Below are 17,233 nucleotides of genomic sequence, written 5' to 3'. Positions count from 1 at the left end.
GTAAAAGTGTAAGTTTAAAAAGTATTTGCATGTTAATTTCAAAGCCAAACAGAATGAAAACGTATAATGCAACAAATACCTCTCACACAACATGAAACATAATTTTCTTTCAATTTATTATGCTTTACTATTTTTTAGTATGGTTAATTACTTGCTGTAATGTAAAATAGTTAGTTATATTATGCATATGTAACAATTCCCATGAAAATAACAATCTGTTTAAATTGTACATCCGCTTCCCCATAAGCGAGTGGTAGAGCCACGAAGTGGCTTGCGAATAATACCTGCCCGGGGGTTGTCATGCAAAGCGAGCAGGGGGCAGAGCCCCCTAGTACATATTAATGTTTAGGTAATTATTATTATCCATTACCAAACAACAGGTAAGTAATGTATTTTTCTTAATTCAGCCATTTTTTGAAAAATGCATAATAGTAATTAATTGACATTAACCCAGCAAAATGGAAAGAGCACACTAAGAAAGTATTTCAAAATACTCTTTTATTACGGAAAATAATTACAGAAAGGGATAAATTCAAAGTACAAATTAATACAACTAAACAATCCTGCTGCCTCTCCTTAAACATTTTTGCCATCTGTCTACTGTTGTGAGACAGAATCTCCAGGAATTATTGTAAGAGAAAGAAAAAGAACTAGGCTATAACAATGTGAGATGAGAATTATAGTCAGGCTAGGCAAATCAAAGTCAGAGAATCAAAAAACATAGTCGAGAGAACAAAATACAAAGACAAACCATAAATCAAAATTAAGGTCTAAAAGAAGATGCTATGTCTGCAAGCTGACTGAGTTTGGGAACAAGCCAAGAGAATAGACAAAACAAAAAAAAGGTGAATACTGTGAGATCAAAAATATATGAGTGTCAAAGACAAAACGAGAGACGAAATTCTTAGTCAAAAAACAAGAGTTAAGAAGTTGTTAACCAAAATTTTATTTTGCAAAAAGAGTTTGAGTTATTAGAATAAAGTTTTGACTTCTCAGCTCATATGAGGAAGTGGATTCCAGGAGGACCTTTTAACCCATTGCGTTGTGTCATGTGCCTTTGCCCTAACGACACCCTCTTCAAAATGGCAGCAAACCTAAAAGCCAGAATGGCAGACAAAAATAATTTAACCAACAAAATGAAGGAGAATTTCCACAAATGGATGTCATAACCAAAGTCAGCGATTCAAAAATTAATGAGTACCTGTTTACCAGAACTGATGCAGAAAAAAATGCAAAACTCAGATAAAAGAACTTAATCCTAAAAAGAAATCAAAAACCAAAAATGAAACCTACTCGGCCTACTTGAAAATGAAACTAACTACCCCAAAATATTTTTGAGTTTTTTCCAACCGAAGGGTAGCATTACATTTTGCTGTTGCTATATTTATAGTGGAAGATGCTCTGACATCATTAATGGATTATAATCATGCAATGCAACTTGCATTGCATTTACACAAAGTACAACAGTAAATTAAATAATAAAATATATCTCAAAATCCTGTAAAGATGTGTAATACTACATCTTCAAGGTGGGATGGCTTGTCCAGTTGCCCACCAAATTAAAACAATACACTATCAAGGATTATCTCCTGTTTCTCGATCATTGGCCTCTTTACCTTATACTAGTTGAGCCATTGCCCTGATTCACTTCCTAACTATGAGCTCAACTCACCTCTGCGATTGAGGAGGCTTTAAGCTTTAACTCATAGTCACTGTGTAATGCCTCAGGGTCATTAGGCCATTCTGGCCACCCTTGGAACCGGTGAATCCTTGAGCTATCCACTTACAAATATGGCTATGTATGTTTATGTTATACTGGCTGTTTGTGGGTTGTTGGAGAATGATGATTGGTGCTGTTCGTAATCTTGTTCTCCATACATCTGCATTGATGTTTTATATGTATTAGCTTCACTAAATGATGCTATGTCATAAAACAAGAAATGGACTGCTGTAGTTGTTGTATAAGCCAAGCTACCGAGTAATGCTTCTTTTCTTTATACACCAAGAAATAACTCTAGGTGTTCAGACCGACATTTTTATAGGAAGCTGCTGGTTTGCCATCATTGTGATAGAAGAGGTCACTTGATGGTCACTTGTGCATTGCACAAACACAACAAAGCATAACATTATTAAAAATTAATGTTATTAAAATGACAAGGGGGAATAAAAATAAAACCATAATAAAAGAAATTAAACAAAATTTATATTTAAATGAATAAATAACCCAAACGTAAATAAAAAAGAAGCTTTGATAACAAAACTGTCTTTCTTACAAAAAAAATAACTCACAATATGTCAACAACTAGCTGAGCTCACACTTAAAAGGTCAAACTGGTGTCATTCTTGGGTTGGGTCAGTGTACTGTCCTCTACTGATAAAAAAGCGTTTTGCCCTGTGTGGCTTTAGTCACTTTCTAACAACAGATTTAAAACTGAAACTCTCATAAGATGTCAGTTCCTCTGATTCACTTTAAAAAGCAGCACTAATTATCTGTGTCTTTCTCTTCTAGTTTTTTCTTTTTCTCTTTTTTAGCATTTTATTTTTAATATTTTATTGTCTGTTGTGACATTTTTCAGCATTGTGGTTTTGGTATGCACTCTTTAGGAGCTATTCTAGTTGCTCACTTGTGGTTTCCGCCTTATCTCCAACTTATAATAGTGATTAGGGACTCTTTAGGTCTTTTTAGCTCTTCAATGACAGAACCTGAGGGCGCAGTTTTCAAGTGAACGTATTGATTTATTTATTTACTTTATGCCATGTTAGCTCTGAAATAGAGGGCTGTGTTTTCTCTTTTCCTGGGTTTCTATATTTTTCATCAAAACAAAACCAAACTCAATCCCACTTTGCTTCCACCCACACTTTATGAACCACGAAGTTAGGCCAGAACGCAGCCTCTGGTTTTCAGTCAAGGGATGCATGAATTCAATCAGACTTTTGTCACAGATGTTGCACATGTCTTGACAAGTAAAATACACACATTTTTGTGGTTGATTAATTTTTAGCTCTTTGTCATTTTTGCTTTTTTGTGAACATCAGCTCAGTTTGCACCCGGACAACAATGCATGAATGATATGTAAACAATAATCATTCTTTACATTTATATAGCACTTTTCTAACTACTCAAAGTGCTTTGACGTAGTTAGACCCTGTGGCGGGCGACTGGGTCCCATGCCCGGCTGGGACGCCCCTTCTACTTATGTTCCGGGGGAGCAGCCATGGGCTCCTCAGTACCTCCCCTGGAACACTTGGTGACAGCCTCCCTTGCTGACGATGGTGCCTCAGTTTCCCGCAGCGTTCCATGGGAGATGGAGTTCTCCACAGCCCTGTGGGGATCTGGGGTGGCCGCCAGGGGGTGCTGCATGGATCCCGGAGCCAGCCTGGACAACTCTACAGCCCCACCTGGAAGTGCAATCAGGAACAGGTGATCAAGCACCTGGAGCACTTCCGGGTGGGCTATAAAAAGGACTGGCAACCACCACTCAGGGCCAGAATCAGGAGGAAGAGGACGAGGTTGCCTGGGAGGAGTGGTGGTGCCAGAAGAAGGGTTGTGGTTTGTGTTGTGCTTAGTACTTGGGACTGTGTTGTGGCTGGGGGGGGGGGGGGGGGGGGGGGGGTTCACGGGGAAGACGTGCACTCAAGCTGAAGAAAATAAAAGTCTTTTATTGAGTTTTACACGTGCCTCAGTGTCAAGTTTTTGTCGGGTCAGGCACTATACAGCGTCCATTTCACAACCCGAAGTGCCTGACATATATCTATTGAATGATATGGAAGAAACTTTGCCTAGCTGCTCTCTAGGACCATAGATAGAACACTTTGGAACCTAAAATTTGAGTTGCACCTGCTTGCTCAGAGCAAATGAAACATTCAAACAGAATTCCAGGCTAGCAGACAAAATAACCAAACCTTAACATCACTTACCTGTGCAACGCTGTGCTGCTTTTATCTATTTATTGTAATATAGAAAGGGGTATTCTGCACTTTTGCATTGGGGGTGTTGGGTGAGGTTTGATCCTGAATAGAAGTCCAGCGCAGCACAAAGGCAAATCAAAGGGTTGTTGTTTAGCTCCTGCTTTATTGGCTTTTCTTCATAATTTAAGAACTATGCACTACCCACCTTGAACTAAAAGAAGTCAGGCATGACAGTGGTCATGGTTACAAACCAGCAAGGAGTTGCCACAATTCTGGAATTCAATCGGCCCCAAAAAGAAGAAATTCTCAACTTATAAGAGCAGACAGTGATTGAGAGTCAGTGTGGATGATGGATGGGACTGGTAAAAATAACAAAACAGCAGCATGTAATTTTCTTCAGTTATTATTGTCTAGTTGTCTACAGACAGCAATTCACATCTGGACATCCATATTTCAAATCAATACTGACACATGGCGATGACTTTCTGAGGTGAATTAATGCTCCTGGTGCTGAATTATGGTGCGGAGAAAGATGAACTTGGCGAAGTGAGATGCACAGCCAGTCTCCTTTTAAAATGGCTGAATCTCAGAACAATGGTTTGCTTTTTTCCTTCTAAAATGACATGAACAAGCTGTCTTGTAATATGCATGTAATCTCAAGGTGTGGGTCTCTACATAATAACATTTGTGGCTTAAAAAACTGTCATATTCCGTAAATGTTAAGGCTTTTCTTTATAATAGGACACCGGTACCCTTCAACTGTGTTATAAAGTGCACGAGTGTGCTAGTTATTTTTTCATTTATAAAATAGGCTTCACGTTTGAATGGAATTTCATGTGTAAAACTTATACCATATATAAAATCTCAAATTCAAACTAAAAAGCAATTGCTAAACAAGACACAATTATTCTTTATTATTTAAGCATATAAAAAGTCCTAGAAAACTCTGTGCTTCAGATATCATCTTAGCAATGACATCCTTTATTCTTTCAGCCATCAAAAAAGCCACATAGTATTTTGGTCAGGAGGCAGTGATGCCGAGTGCCACCGCAGGATACCAAAAAGATAAATCAAAGGAAGTGGTTGGGTTAGTAACTGAAGACACATATTAATAATAAGGATTATCCAATAATATTACTCCAAGAAAGAGATATACCTACAAAAATCAAAATATCTAATGATGCAGCATTAAATTTGATTATTTACAAGAGAACCAACATTTAGTTATGAAAAGGCAAAACTGAAATAAGTGTGCCTTTGGCATGTTTTTTAAATATTCAACAGTATTACTTTGACGTATTTTTGTTTGTAAAATGTATTGAGACATATAGCAATAAACATGCTTGTTCAGAAATGTATACACAGTAAAGAGTATTTTAAATTCAGTTCTAAAACATACAGTCCACAAATGTATAGATGCAAATTACAGTTAAATGTGTTCAAATTCTTCTTTTTCCTTAAGATTCTCGTTAATGTATTTTGAACAAGCTATCGCTGATTTAAGACCTCTTGGTAGCCCTCATAAGAGTGCATTAAAATAATCTATTTGACTAAAAACAAAAGCTTTATGAAATCTCTTTGTTATACAGCTTATCCAAGTGCAGGCGAGGATGTGAGGGTGTCCATTTGGGGAGGCTAGGGGTAGCATTGTTACTTTATGCAGAAAATGTTGTTCTGTTTGCCACTCCTGACTGTGGCCTTTGGCACACAGTCAAGCAATTGCCCTGTGTGAAGCAGCAGGGATGGGGATGAGCACCTCCAAGTCTAAGGTCTTGGTTCTCTCTCAGAAAAGAGTCTTACAATCTCCAGGTCAATTGGGAACAACTGTCCTTAGAGGAGAACTTCAAGCATCTTGGGATCTTTTTCACAAATGATGAAAAAAGGGAAAGTGAGATTGACAAACAAATTGGAGCAACATCAGCTGTCCTGTGAGAGCTGTATTGGTTCATGGTGCTAAGTATGCAGACAAAACTCTTGGTTTAGCAGTCGATCTACGTCCCTGTCCTCGCCTATGGTCATTAGCTGTGAGTAATGACAAAATGAATGATATCACAAGTACAAGCAGCAGAAATGATGTTTCTTCACGGGGAGGTTGGGTTGACACTGTGTGATAGGGTGAGAAGTTCAGCAATTCAGAACAGCATCAGAGTAGAGTCACTTCTCCATATTGGAAGAAGCAAGTTGAGGTTGTTTGGACATTTTGTAAGGATGCCCCATCAGGCGGCTCCCTATAATCTCCCATGTCTCCTTAGGCTGAGACCCTGTAGAAGACCCAGGACACTCTCGAGGGATTAAATCTCTCAAGTGGTTTAAGAATGCTTGCATGATTCCCCAGGAAGAGATGGAATCTGTAACTGTGGACAGGGAAGTCTTGGCTGACCTGCTTGACATGCTGCCATTGCAACCATCACCAGGAAAATTGGTTTCAGAAAATGTGATGAGATGAAAATTGAAAATATTGTTTTTAAGGTTAAACTCTTATTAATAAAGACTAGAGTATTTCAAGTATTTTAGACAGACATGAAAGAATATACTGTAGATTATTAATTCTTTATAGATAGTATTGTATATTGAACCTTGGACCACAATATTCCATTTCAGATGGGAATCTCCATTTCTTTCACATGAATTTGAAATAGAAAGTGTTAACAATAAGCACTTAAGACGACCTAAGCTGTCACTGCTTACTTGTGTAATGAAATAGCCAGGGTTTCACTGCTCCCTTAAGTGTTGTTTCTCATTTTCATCTCCTAAATATTATTTTGTAAATTCTGCTACAATACAGCTCTGATGTAAATAATGTTTTGAAATGAATGTCCAGTTAAATGAGAACTGCTTCTTCATCTCCTTTAGACCTTTCTTGAACTCTACCTCTTTGGACAAGCGTTTCCTTTAGCCTTTATGTCCAGTTGCCATGTATAGTACAGTGATTTCCAGCCTCTTGCTGCACATAAGCTCTGCTTTTAATTTAAATCTCCATCTATTTTTGAAGTCGTTAAGTGCTCAGTAACACCTCTGGTGTTTAGTTCCTCTCTCTATGTGTTTTTGAATTTTAATCTGACCCATTTAGAAAACTGTATCATATTAACATCTTCTCACCTGTACCACAGTCTTTTAATGCTTTTAAGCACAAGCAGTACGGCAAACTGCTACTTTCCTGTTATGAAAAGACAAGCATCTCTGATAATGCCGTAGGTCAGATTTTATCATGAGAGCACTGGTAAACTCCACTATAATATCTGCTAAAATGTTGAAAAAACTTCTGTTGTGCAGCCTTTACCTCCTGCAGTGAAATTAACACAATTTTATGACTTTTAGAATTTACAGAGTCATCTTTGCTAAACCCCAGCTAGTTTTTCTGAAAAATTACAAAGCAATACAAGGCTTAGGATAACTAATTAAAGAAATTTAATTCTTAAAGTTATCTTATAATGAGGAAGTTCATTGTGTTATGTTGTTTACTTTATGGAGATTACACACACACACACATATATATATATATATATATTGTGCCAGACGGCTGGGGACCCTACCCAGCCGGGACGCCTGGACGTTCCACGAGAGGGCAGCCGCCTGGGTCTGCTTGGGGGCCACTGGAACGGAGCTGGAAAACTCATCCCTATGGGAGGACGTGGCCACTGCCAGGAGGCGCCCAGACAGTTATGGAACCCTGGATGACAGCACTTCCACCACACCAGAAAGTGCTGCCAGAAGAAATCCCAGAGTGCTTCTGGGTGCTCTCCTGACACTACCGCCACACCAAGAAGTCTCGTCAGACGGAGCACCTGGAACCCATCTGGGTCATTATACCATATACTTTTATTTGGCTATTTCTGTATGACACAGTACCACATCATTCGCAGTGCTATATTTCTCTGCTACATTCGATATCACTCACCAATTCACTAATTTAGTCACACTCACTTTCAATCACATCTTGTAGTAATGGTCTTGGTGATAACAACTGAAATAGTTGAAACCACTATTGTGATTGTCAGGATCTGGCCATAATTAGAACATGAGACCATTAGAAAAGCTTTTGACAAGGCTAGGCCTTTCAGTCCAACAAAACCCACCAATCCTTTTAATCAAATTCGTCAAAAACAACATCAAGTCAAGTTTTGAACGTCACTAAAGGCCTACTTATTCCATGTGTCCATACTGTAGTTCTCTGTGTTAAGAAAAACTTTGTGCAAAATTTGCTCTTACTAAGTTACTAAGTGTGCCCCCATGTTATTGTTAAACTCAGTGTAAAGTAAGTCTTGATCCACTGTATTAATTTCTTTCAAAATTTTAAACAATTATGTCACCTCTTAATCTCCATTTCCTTAAACCGAAAAGTCCAACGTCATCCTTTGCAGTCCTGGAATCAGCCAAGTTGCTCTTCTCAGGCCATTTTCTAGAGCTGCTGTATTTTATTTTTGTAATATGGAGACCACAACTGCACACAGTACTCTAGTTGAGGGAATACCAGTGCAGTTTAACACTTCAGCATGACCTCCTTTGACTTGTACTCTACACATCATGGTTCTATATAACCTAGCATTCTGTAAGACTTCTTAATCCCTTCCAAACAGCATCTGGAGGTTAATAGTGATAAGTCCATTATGATTCATAGGTCTTTTTCAAAAGAGGTACAGTACTTTCAATTTTCAGGCCTCTAGTTTTGTGCTCAGATCTAGCTGTTTTGCTTCCTACATTTAATACCTTACATTTATTTACATCAAATGTCATCTACCACAAATCTGCCCTGTATGCTATCCAAATCCCTCTGGAATGATTCATTGGATTCTAGATTATCTGCCAATCCACCTATCTTGATATCATCTGTAAACTTAAAGAGTTTGTTGTTTATATTCATATCTAGATCATATATGTGTATTAAAAATAGCAGCAGCTCCAGCATGAATCCTTGAGTGACACCACTGTTAATTTGACCCAATTCTGAAAATCCTCTGTACCGTCAATTCTATCCTTTCCATAAAAATACTAAATCTAGACTGGCTTCTCTCCACATTGGTGCTTTAACAGACTGTGTTAAAAAACATCCGTTGATTATGTCTAAAAACACCCACTCTTGTGTTCTATTTGTATAGTTAGCTCAGTTAAAATTTGGGTAATTAAAGTTCCCCATAACTATAATATCCCTCTCTAACCTTGTCTTTTTAAATGTAATAATAATAATAATAATAATTTAAAAATGTACATTGAAGTTACTGTCTGCATTGGGGTGTCTACTGTATAGCACACTCCTTAAATAAACCCTGTGTTGCTAATGATTTCCAGTCAAATCCAGACGTCCTCACTAAGAAGTAGCTCCTCTGCCAACTGTAGAAAAGATGCATTTAAATTCTGTTTGACATAAATGGCATCCCCCCTCCTTTTCTGTTGTCTATCCTTCTTAACTTGTTTACCCATCTATGTTATATTCACCCCATCTTTGTTATTTAGCCAGTTTTCTATTATTGCTATAATATCATTATTATGTTCCTTTACATACAACTCCAACTCACTTGTTTTATTTTTGATACTTCTAGCATTAAGCCATTTTAATGCGTTACTTATTTTACTTTTTCACTTAAGCTTTGGACTACATTTTAAGCTAATGCTGACTGTTCAGATTTTTTCCAGAAGTGTTCTTTACATATTACTTTTTATTTTGTCATTTTGTTATCTTATTTTGGGACATTTTCTTTGGGTCCTTATTTGAATGGAAATATGTCCTATGTGTGACCTAGATTCTAGGTGTATGTACATGACTTTTCATGTATTTAAGTGAATGTATATAACCTTTGCATTCCCTTTAACCTTTTTTTTGCCTCTGTTGTTCCTGGATAATAGTTCCTGTCTGAGTTGGTCCTCTATTTGTTTATGTATATATTTGTTTTATATGTATCTAGCTTTTACATCCCCACTTAACACCAGCTGTTTTGCTTTTATTTCTTCTGGACAATTAGTTTTTTAACGTTATGGTTTACTTAATATATGTCATGTTCACTTTATTTTCTTAAATAACATATTTTGAGTTCGATATTTATGTTCAAAGTTATTTTTGCAAACTCCTTTTCATTTAATTTCTGATTTTTTCTTTTTCATTTTTATAATTATTTTCATATTACTTTTCTGTTTATTTTACTCAGTATATCTATATACTAAAATACTAATCTCAGCACTGCATTTTCCTACTTTAAGATATTATACTCTGTGAAACCTTGCTGTCTAAAGTCATGAAGAAAAGTACTAGAAATAGAATTGCATTACTATTTTTACGTCATGTTCATTTGCTACTAGGGTCTGACCATCCAGGTTGGCTGTATGCTCCCAGGTGCATGCTCCCCTGAATCATCAAAAGTTGTTAACCAAGATGAGTCAGGCAAATGAGGACACACACAGTCAGAAGGGGTTGGTGTAAATGTGCAAAGTGCTTTTAATAAAATCCAACAGACAAATGGTGTCCAACAGTGCAGTACAAGATCTTCCATAAATAAATAAATAATCTGTAAAATCAAAGGTGACAGATGGAGGTGAAAAACAAACAATAAATGTTTTCCATAAAATGAAAATCCCAGACAGGTTCTTGTTTTTAAAAAAGACACATGCCCCAATACCTCTTTTGAAAATCTGGCGTCTCCTCAGCTTATCCAATCAGGACCTTGCAGCATGAGGAGATGCCTGCTGACAGGTACAGTGATCCACTAAGTCCCAGGTTTCGGGGTTCTATTGCAAGTGCTACGGCACCTATAGGACTCCCCACCAGACCCCACCGTTCACATCTCCCTCAGCCAGTCCATCTGCGTCAACAGGGAGACGCAGTACAATGGGGCCACTCCTACTCCTGTCTGCGTTCCTCAGTTGAAGCATCCCTTCACCAACTCCACACACACTCCAGTGATCACCTCCTTCCAATCTTTACCCCACGAGCTCCACACCATCCTTCCACTTTCTCCTCCAGTAACTTCTGTTTTTTCTCTCTCATTGATGTGATCTGATTCCCTTCTTGTTTTTGATTTCACTTTTTACTTTGATCTCATTGTCCTCTCTGTCATGGTGGCTCTCTATACTGTATATTGCCCAATTGGGTGCAAGTGTCATCCTTCACCTACCCAGAGGTGTGATTGAGGCACCTGTCTGATCTGCTCACATTTACATGTAAATGTGCAATCAGCCAAGCATCCCAATCAACCCGAAGTGACATGTGAACACTCACACCCGTTCGGAGCCTACACACTCCAGAGTCTAATTATTTTATTAAAAATCACATTTTGCCACTAACCTCTTATCACACAAGGGAAACGGGAGTTGGATCCTATCCCATATAGCATAGGGTGCAAAGGCAGGAACAAACCCTGGGTGCTAGTCCATTGCAGGGCAAACACACACACACACACACACACACACGCACACACACACACACCAGAGACACATTAGTGTCACCAATTCATTTAAGCGTCATGTCTTTGAACAGTGGGAGGAAATTGGAGCACCCAGAGGAAACCCACAAAAACACGGGGAGAACATGCAAGCCAACAGGGATTCGAACACCGGTCCCCTTACTGCAAGGCAGCAGTGGTACCACTGTGCCACCCTATAATTAAGTTAATTATCAAAATAAAAATGTGCAGCAAACAGGACTCTTTTGATATCTGTGCCCCATCTGCCCATTGCTATGATAATTACAATACGTTAATAACTCAACCAGGAAGCAAGATCGGTGTCAGGACAAATTTAACAGGGGGGGCACAGACTTTTCCCTGAGGGTCTGATGACTGATTGCAACAGAAAATAATAGCCACATTATTTTTGATTCCCAACAAACTGCCTAAACATGCAAGAAATTGCAATAAGCACATCTTTTTTCTGCCATGGGATCACATTGTGGCAAGCCAAGTACATCAATCAAACATGTGGAAGGTGGGAGCGGGAGTTTTTAATTCTTCATTTGCCTTTTTAGTATTTTTTGTACTTATTTGTAGATTATTTGTAATTATTTGATTTAACTGGCACAACCAGTATCAACTACTTCAGTGTGTTGCACTTCGAGTTGTCTTCTCTGATCGTATTTTTAATACTGTTGGGTGAAGCTCACCCACACATATTGCAAAACTGAAGAGACTGCTGTGGTGAGAACCTTTCACACTATTATAATACTATTTTTCTTTGTTATTTATCATGAATACATATTATTTTTTATCATGTGTAATTCCTTGCTTATCCTTATCTTTTTGATTGCATAGAGATTGGTGATCATACTCATTTTACAAAGTGCTTTCTTCCACCATTCCAAATGTGTGCATGTTAAGCTGGTATCAGTAGCTCATAACAATTGTGTTTCTAATAGTAATATGTATAACTATTATTACAACTAATATTGTTAATATGGCTATTTGTTATTTTTTGTAGGTGAATGTTTTTAGAACATCATGGGTATTTAAGCAAAATCTGAAGATCTTGGCTAAAGAAGAGGCCAACTGGATGTGTATAAGGAAAGACAGAGCAAATAAGTTTTATTTATCAAATCTCGCTTGTGAATTAGCAGATGACAAAGCACTGGAAGAAAAGCAGCAAATATTTAAATAATGAAATGTATGTAAAAATTCTGGCTGTTATTACTTGTATATGTTTAATTTTTAATTTTTTTTTGTTGTTTTGGCTGTGTCATATGAAAACAAATCTGATTATGCAACTTAGGTGATTAGGGAATTCTCTCATCACAGTCTCTTATCACAATAATATCCAAAGAGGCCATCATATACAATATAAGGCAGTTTTTTAATCGCAAAGGAGGGTTAAAACAAGGAGTACTGTAATATATTAAAACAACAGGAAACAGAAAGCAAACCCAGGCCCACCAGAATGGCTACCAGTCTCTAACAGATGGCATGGCTCCTCCATTCACAAGCTTTATTTGACCATGTCTTTTTCTCTGCCTTTTTCTTAATCCTTAATTTTCTCCTCTGTGCTATACAGTATATCAGACTGGTTTATCCCATCTCCTGAGTTTTCTTATGATGTCAGCGGCGACATCATTCTTAAACCAAAGACATTATGGTTGAGCTCCTTCCAGCAGGCTCTGGAGTCCCATCCATTGTACTTAAAGGGTCAGATCTTGAGGGCAGATCTTTTTACTGTGGATGGCATGGTCTCATACATCTCCTTACTGGACTGTGTGTACATGCAATGGCCTGAGGGAGGATTATATACTTGCACCCAAGGTTGCACTTCTATCAACTATGGCTCTTCTGGGTTAAGTAGTACATCCACAATGCATATTGCCTCCTGGGGGTTGTCATTTCTTTTTGCTTCAGGGCGTCATACGTTGTTCCAGCCAGTGCACATATCCTTCCTTATGAGGGACTGCTGCAGAACCACATCCCTGTAAGACATCAGCTTTGGAGCCTTCAATTCCCTGTTCACAACACCTCTTCAGAATTATTATGAAATTAGACAATGTAATAATACTCCGACATGATGCACAAGTAGCGGCCATTTCAGAGATACTCGCAAGCTGCTGACCCAGAGGTTCCTATCTTCTAATATCTGATCAGTAAGGATGATTTTTTAACAGCGTATAATGAGAGGAAATGGGAGCAAACAAGGGAAAGACTACAAATAACCAGACAACCTCACTTTTAATAAATGTACATGTTTTATTTACAGTTGTTAAAAAGAACAATGATTTGTAGGTAACAAAATTGTGAGTATTTGATACACAAAAAGCTAAATACAGACAGTGTGAGGAAAGGCAACAGACATTTAAAAAATAAGAAAGAAATATTTACAATATTACACTATTTACAGTGAAAACCATATACTCTATTACCAAAATGTCCTCTCCCAAATATTATGCTACAGCTGGCAGTATTTTAATTGTATTATAATATTCAGATTGCTGTTGATGCCTGCAATGTGAAGTCGCTAGAAGACTATGTACAGTATATTATGAATACATGTTTTATAATTTTGTTTTTTTAATAAACATTTTAGCACCCTTTTAACTTTAACTGTTTTAATAATCCCTGATCATTACATTCAGATTGTGTTTATTTCAAAACAATTTTTATTTTAAGAAGTACTTTTCAACTGGAGTATAATTGTTCCCTTTTATTTATTACAATCAATGCGCAGACACTTCAAGTGACCTGCTCAAAGTCATTTAGCAGTCATTCTACACCTGTATATGTGGAGAGCAGTCATTCAAAAATATTAACACATGCAGTTTGGCACAATGCTTCAATTTGAACCTTAGGATAAACCCGGCAGCTCCTTCCATTGAGGAAAGTGAAGTGAAACTGAGCTGTGCCCTGTGGGCAAACATTTCCTGAAAGTGTTGAGCAATCGAGGTACAGCCTGGCTGCAATTGACATCTCAGTGGCATCTGAAAGAATCAAAAGTAAGAGGATCATGATTCAATTGGTAAAAAAGTAATATTTTCTCTCTGCTGAGAGATTTCTTTTGCACTATTTTTTTTATTCTCACTGATAGCAAAAGTTCTTGCATAATTTAAAGACATAAATCTTATAAGAAGTGCACTTTAATCACATTTCCTTCTGTGAAAAGAATATTGCAGAAGGAAATGCGATTGACAAAGAGTACAAATGACTCCCAGGTTTCTTCTCTAAAACCAGTTTGTACTGAAACATTGTTCCGTTGCGTGACAAAGGCCTGTGTTTTACATAATGTTACGAAATAATTATTTTAAGTGTTATTTCTAGATGGCACAGTCTCCTAAGTTCAGATCCTATGCCTTCTTTCTGTCTGGATGTCCTATAGCATTAATTTCCATTTATTCATCGAGAACAAGGCTCATGACTCTCGTATTGAGGCAATTTACACTCACCAATTAACATGTATGTCTCTGGGACATTGGATCAGAATGGTGAACTCAAAAAAAATGAATGCAGACGATCAAAACAATGACTTGGAATTCAGACACATGTGCTTGGATTTGTGAGGCCAACACGCTGGTCTATAATTATTTGTTCACTGTAGTGATGCCATGAATGAATTAAAAAACCTCCATTTATGTATCCACATCCAGCTGTTTCTTTTCATAACCCTCAAGGTAAGAATCACCCCAAAAGAAGAAATGAACCCTGAATGGGAAGCCTCCAGAATGGCTACCAGTCTCTAACAGAAGAAATGAACCCTGAATGGGAAGCCACCAGAATGGCTACCAGTCTCTAACAGCAGAAATGAACCCTGAATGGGAAGCCCCCAGAATGGCTACCAGTCTCTAACAGAAGAAATGAACCCTGAATGGGAAGCCACCAGAATGACTACCAGTCTCTAACAGAAGAAATGAACCCTGAATGGGAAGCCACCAGAATGGCTACCAGTCTCTAACAGAAGAAATGAACCCTGAATGGGAAGCCACCAGAATGGCTACCAGTCTCTAACAGAAGAAATGAACCCTGAATGGGAAGCCACCAGAATGGCTACCAGTCTCTAACAGAAGAAATGAACCCTGAATGGGAAGCCACCAGAATGGCTACCAGTCTCTAACAGAAGAAATGAACCCTGAATGGGAAGCCACCAGAATGGCTACCAGTCTCTAACAGAAGAAATGAACCCTGAATGGGAAGCCACCAGAATGGCTACCAGTCTCTAACAGAAGAAATGAACCCTGAATGGGAAGCCACCAGAATGGCTACCAGTCTCTAACAGAAGAAATTAACCCTGAATGGGAAGCCACCAGAATGGCTACCAGTCTCTAACAGAAGAAATGAACCCTGAATGGGAAGCCACCAGAATGGCTACCAGTCTCTAACAGATGGCATGGCTCCTCCATTCACAAGCTTTATTTGACTGTGTCTTTTTCTCTGCCTTTTTCTTAATCCTCACTTATTTTCTCCTCCCTGCTATATATCAGACTGGTTTATCCCATCTCCTGAGTTTTCTTATGATGTCAGAGGCGACATCATTCTTAATCCAAGGAGGCGATACTCTCTCACACACACACAGACACACCAGTTCAATAATGAAGTGTCAGGTGACAGTCACCAGTACACCTTACACGCTTGTCTTTGGGAAATGGCAGATAATCAGAGAACCCCAGGAAAAAAAAGACATGCAAACACAGAAATTATATGCAGACTGTACACAGGCAGTGGCTTGACTGGAATTTACAGCAGATCCAGGTTCATGCAAATGACAGGTAAGTGTTTACTGCTGCTTCTTCTGTTATCATAGCACAAAATGATCATCTGAAACAGTGGTCTCAAACTCCAGACCTCAATGCCCGCAGTGGCTGCAAGTTTTCATTCGAACCCTTTTCTTAATTAGTGGCCTGTTTTTGCTGCTAATTAACTTCTTTTGCATTAATTTTAATTGACCTGCTCTTGAAGATTCAGACCTCTTAATTGTTTCTTTTCCCTTCATTAGCAGCCAAACAATAACGAGATACAAAATGAGGCAAAACATGACCAGCAAACTGTGACCATCATGTAATATCTGGAAATAAAGAAAGATGAAGGTCTCAGGAATGTTGATCTGCTCAGGTCCACAAAACATATGACCAGTGCTCTTAGAAAAGAGAAAATTAACAATTTCAGAAATGTCTGCTAATGCACAATGAGAGCAGCAACAAGCCATGGAATTAAAGAACGGGTTTAATTAACAACAAGGCTCAGAGCCTAATTAAGCAACTGGAGTCAACTTGGTGTGAGTTTGAGGCCCTGACTTAGTTGGTCTTCTGTTGGCTCACTCACGTCACATTTAATTTCTGTTTGGATGCCATTTAAGGAAAGAAATGAAGCAATTCAGAGCAACAATCCTAAAAAATAAGTCATTTAAAATGAAAGGAAAAGGAGTTAATTAGCAGCAAAAACTGGTCACCAATTAAGAAAAGGGTTAGAATGAAAACCTGCAGCCCCTGCAGCCCTCCAGGATTGGAGTTTGAGACCACTGATCTAAAATGTATTCTAGTGCTACCATGTCATCATTAAAAGTCCATGTATGCTTTTGTCCTTTGTGACAGATGTGGGGCACCATCAAGTCCCAACCCTTGACACAACCAACAAAAATATAGTCATGGGTTTAAAACATAGGTTTTTATTTTTAAAATACCTCTCAATGGTTTCTCCAACTGTTGCAGAAGCAGAACACCAAAAACATCATCTTCCTTCCTTCTCTTCTCTCTCTAACCACCTCCCTCCAGTGAGTGTTGGGTTTCTTCCTCCGACTATGATGCAACTGGAGGAGGCTGGATGGCTTCCTTTTATGTCAGACCCCAGAGTACTTCTAGTGCCAGTATATAGCCTGCTGGAAGCACTGAAGTCAAACTGAAGCCTCAGAAAACATGGATTATGAATCCCCAGAGCACCCC

General features: G+C 38.2%; 1 protein-coding gene across 2 annotated transcripts in view; it reads left to right on the top strand.

Annotated features, from left to right (window-relative positions):
• LOC114645758 (leukotriene B4 receptor 1-like) overlaps positions 1-13,910 on the top strand; it is a 69,103-nt gene extending 55,193 nt beyond the window's left edge. For both annotated transcript variants that reach the window (XM_028793587.2, XM_051923164.1), the window contains exon 4: positions 12,310-13,910. In XM_028793587.2, the coding sequence (XP_028649420.1) occupies positions 12,310-12,323 (14 nt within the window). In that variant the 3' untranslated portion in view covers positions 12,324-13,910. The remainder of the gene's footprint in view (positions 1-12,309) is intronic.
• The last annotated feature ends 3,323 nt before the right edge of the window (positions 13,911-17,233 follow it).

This window comes from Erpetoichthys calabaricus, chromosome 2, assembly GCF_900747795.2.
Source record: "Erpetoichthys calabaricus chromosome 2, fErpCal1.3, whole genome shotgun sequence".
Classification (NCBI taxonomy): Eukaryota; Metazoa; Chordata; class Cladistia; order Polypteriformes; family Polypteridae; genus Erpetoichthys; species Erpetoichthys calabaricus.
Note: the sequence above shows the minus strand (reverse complement) of the source record. Positions and strands in the feature narration are given on the sequence as shown.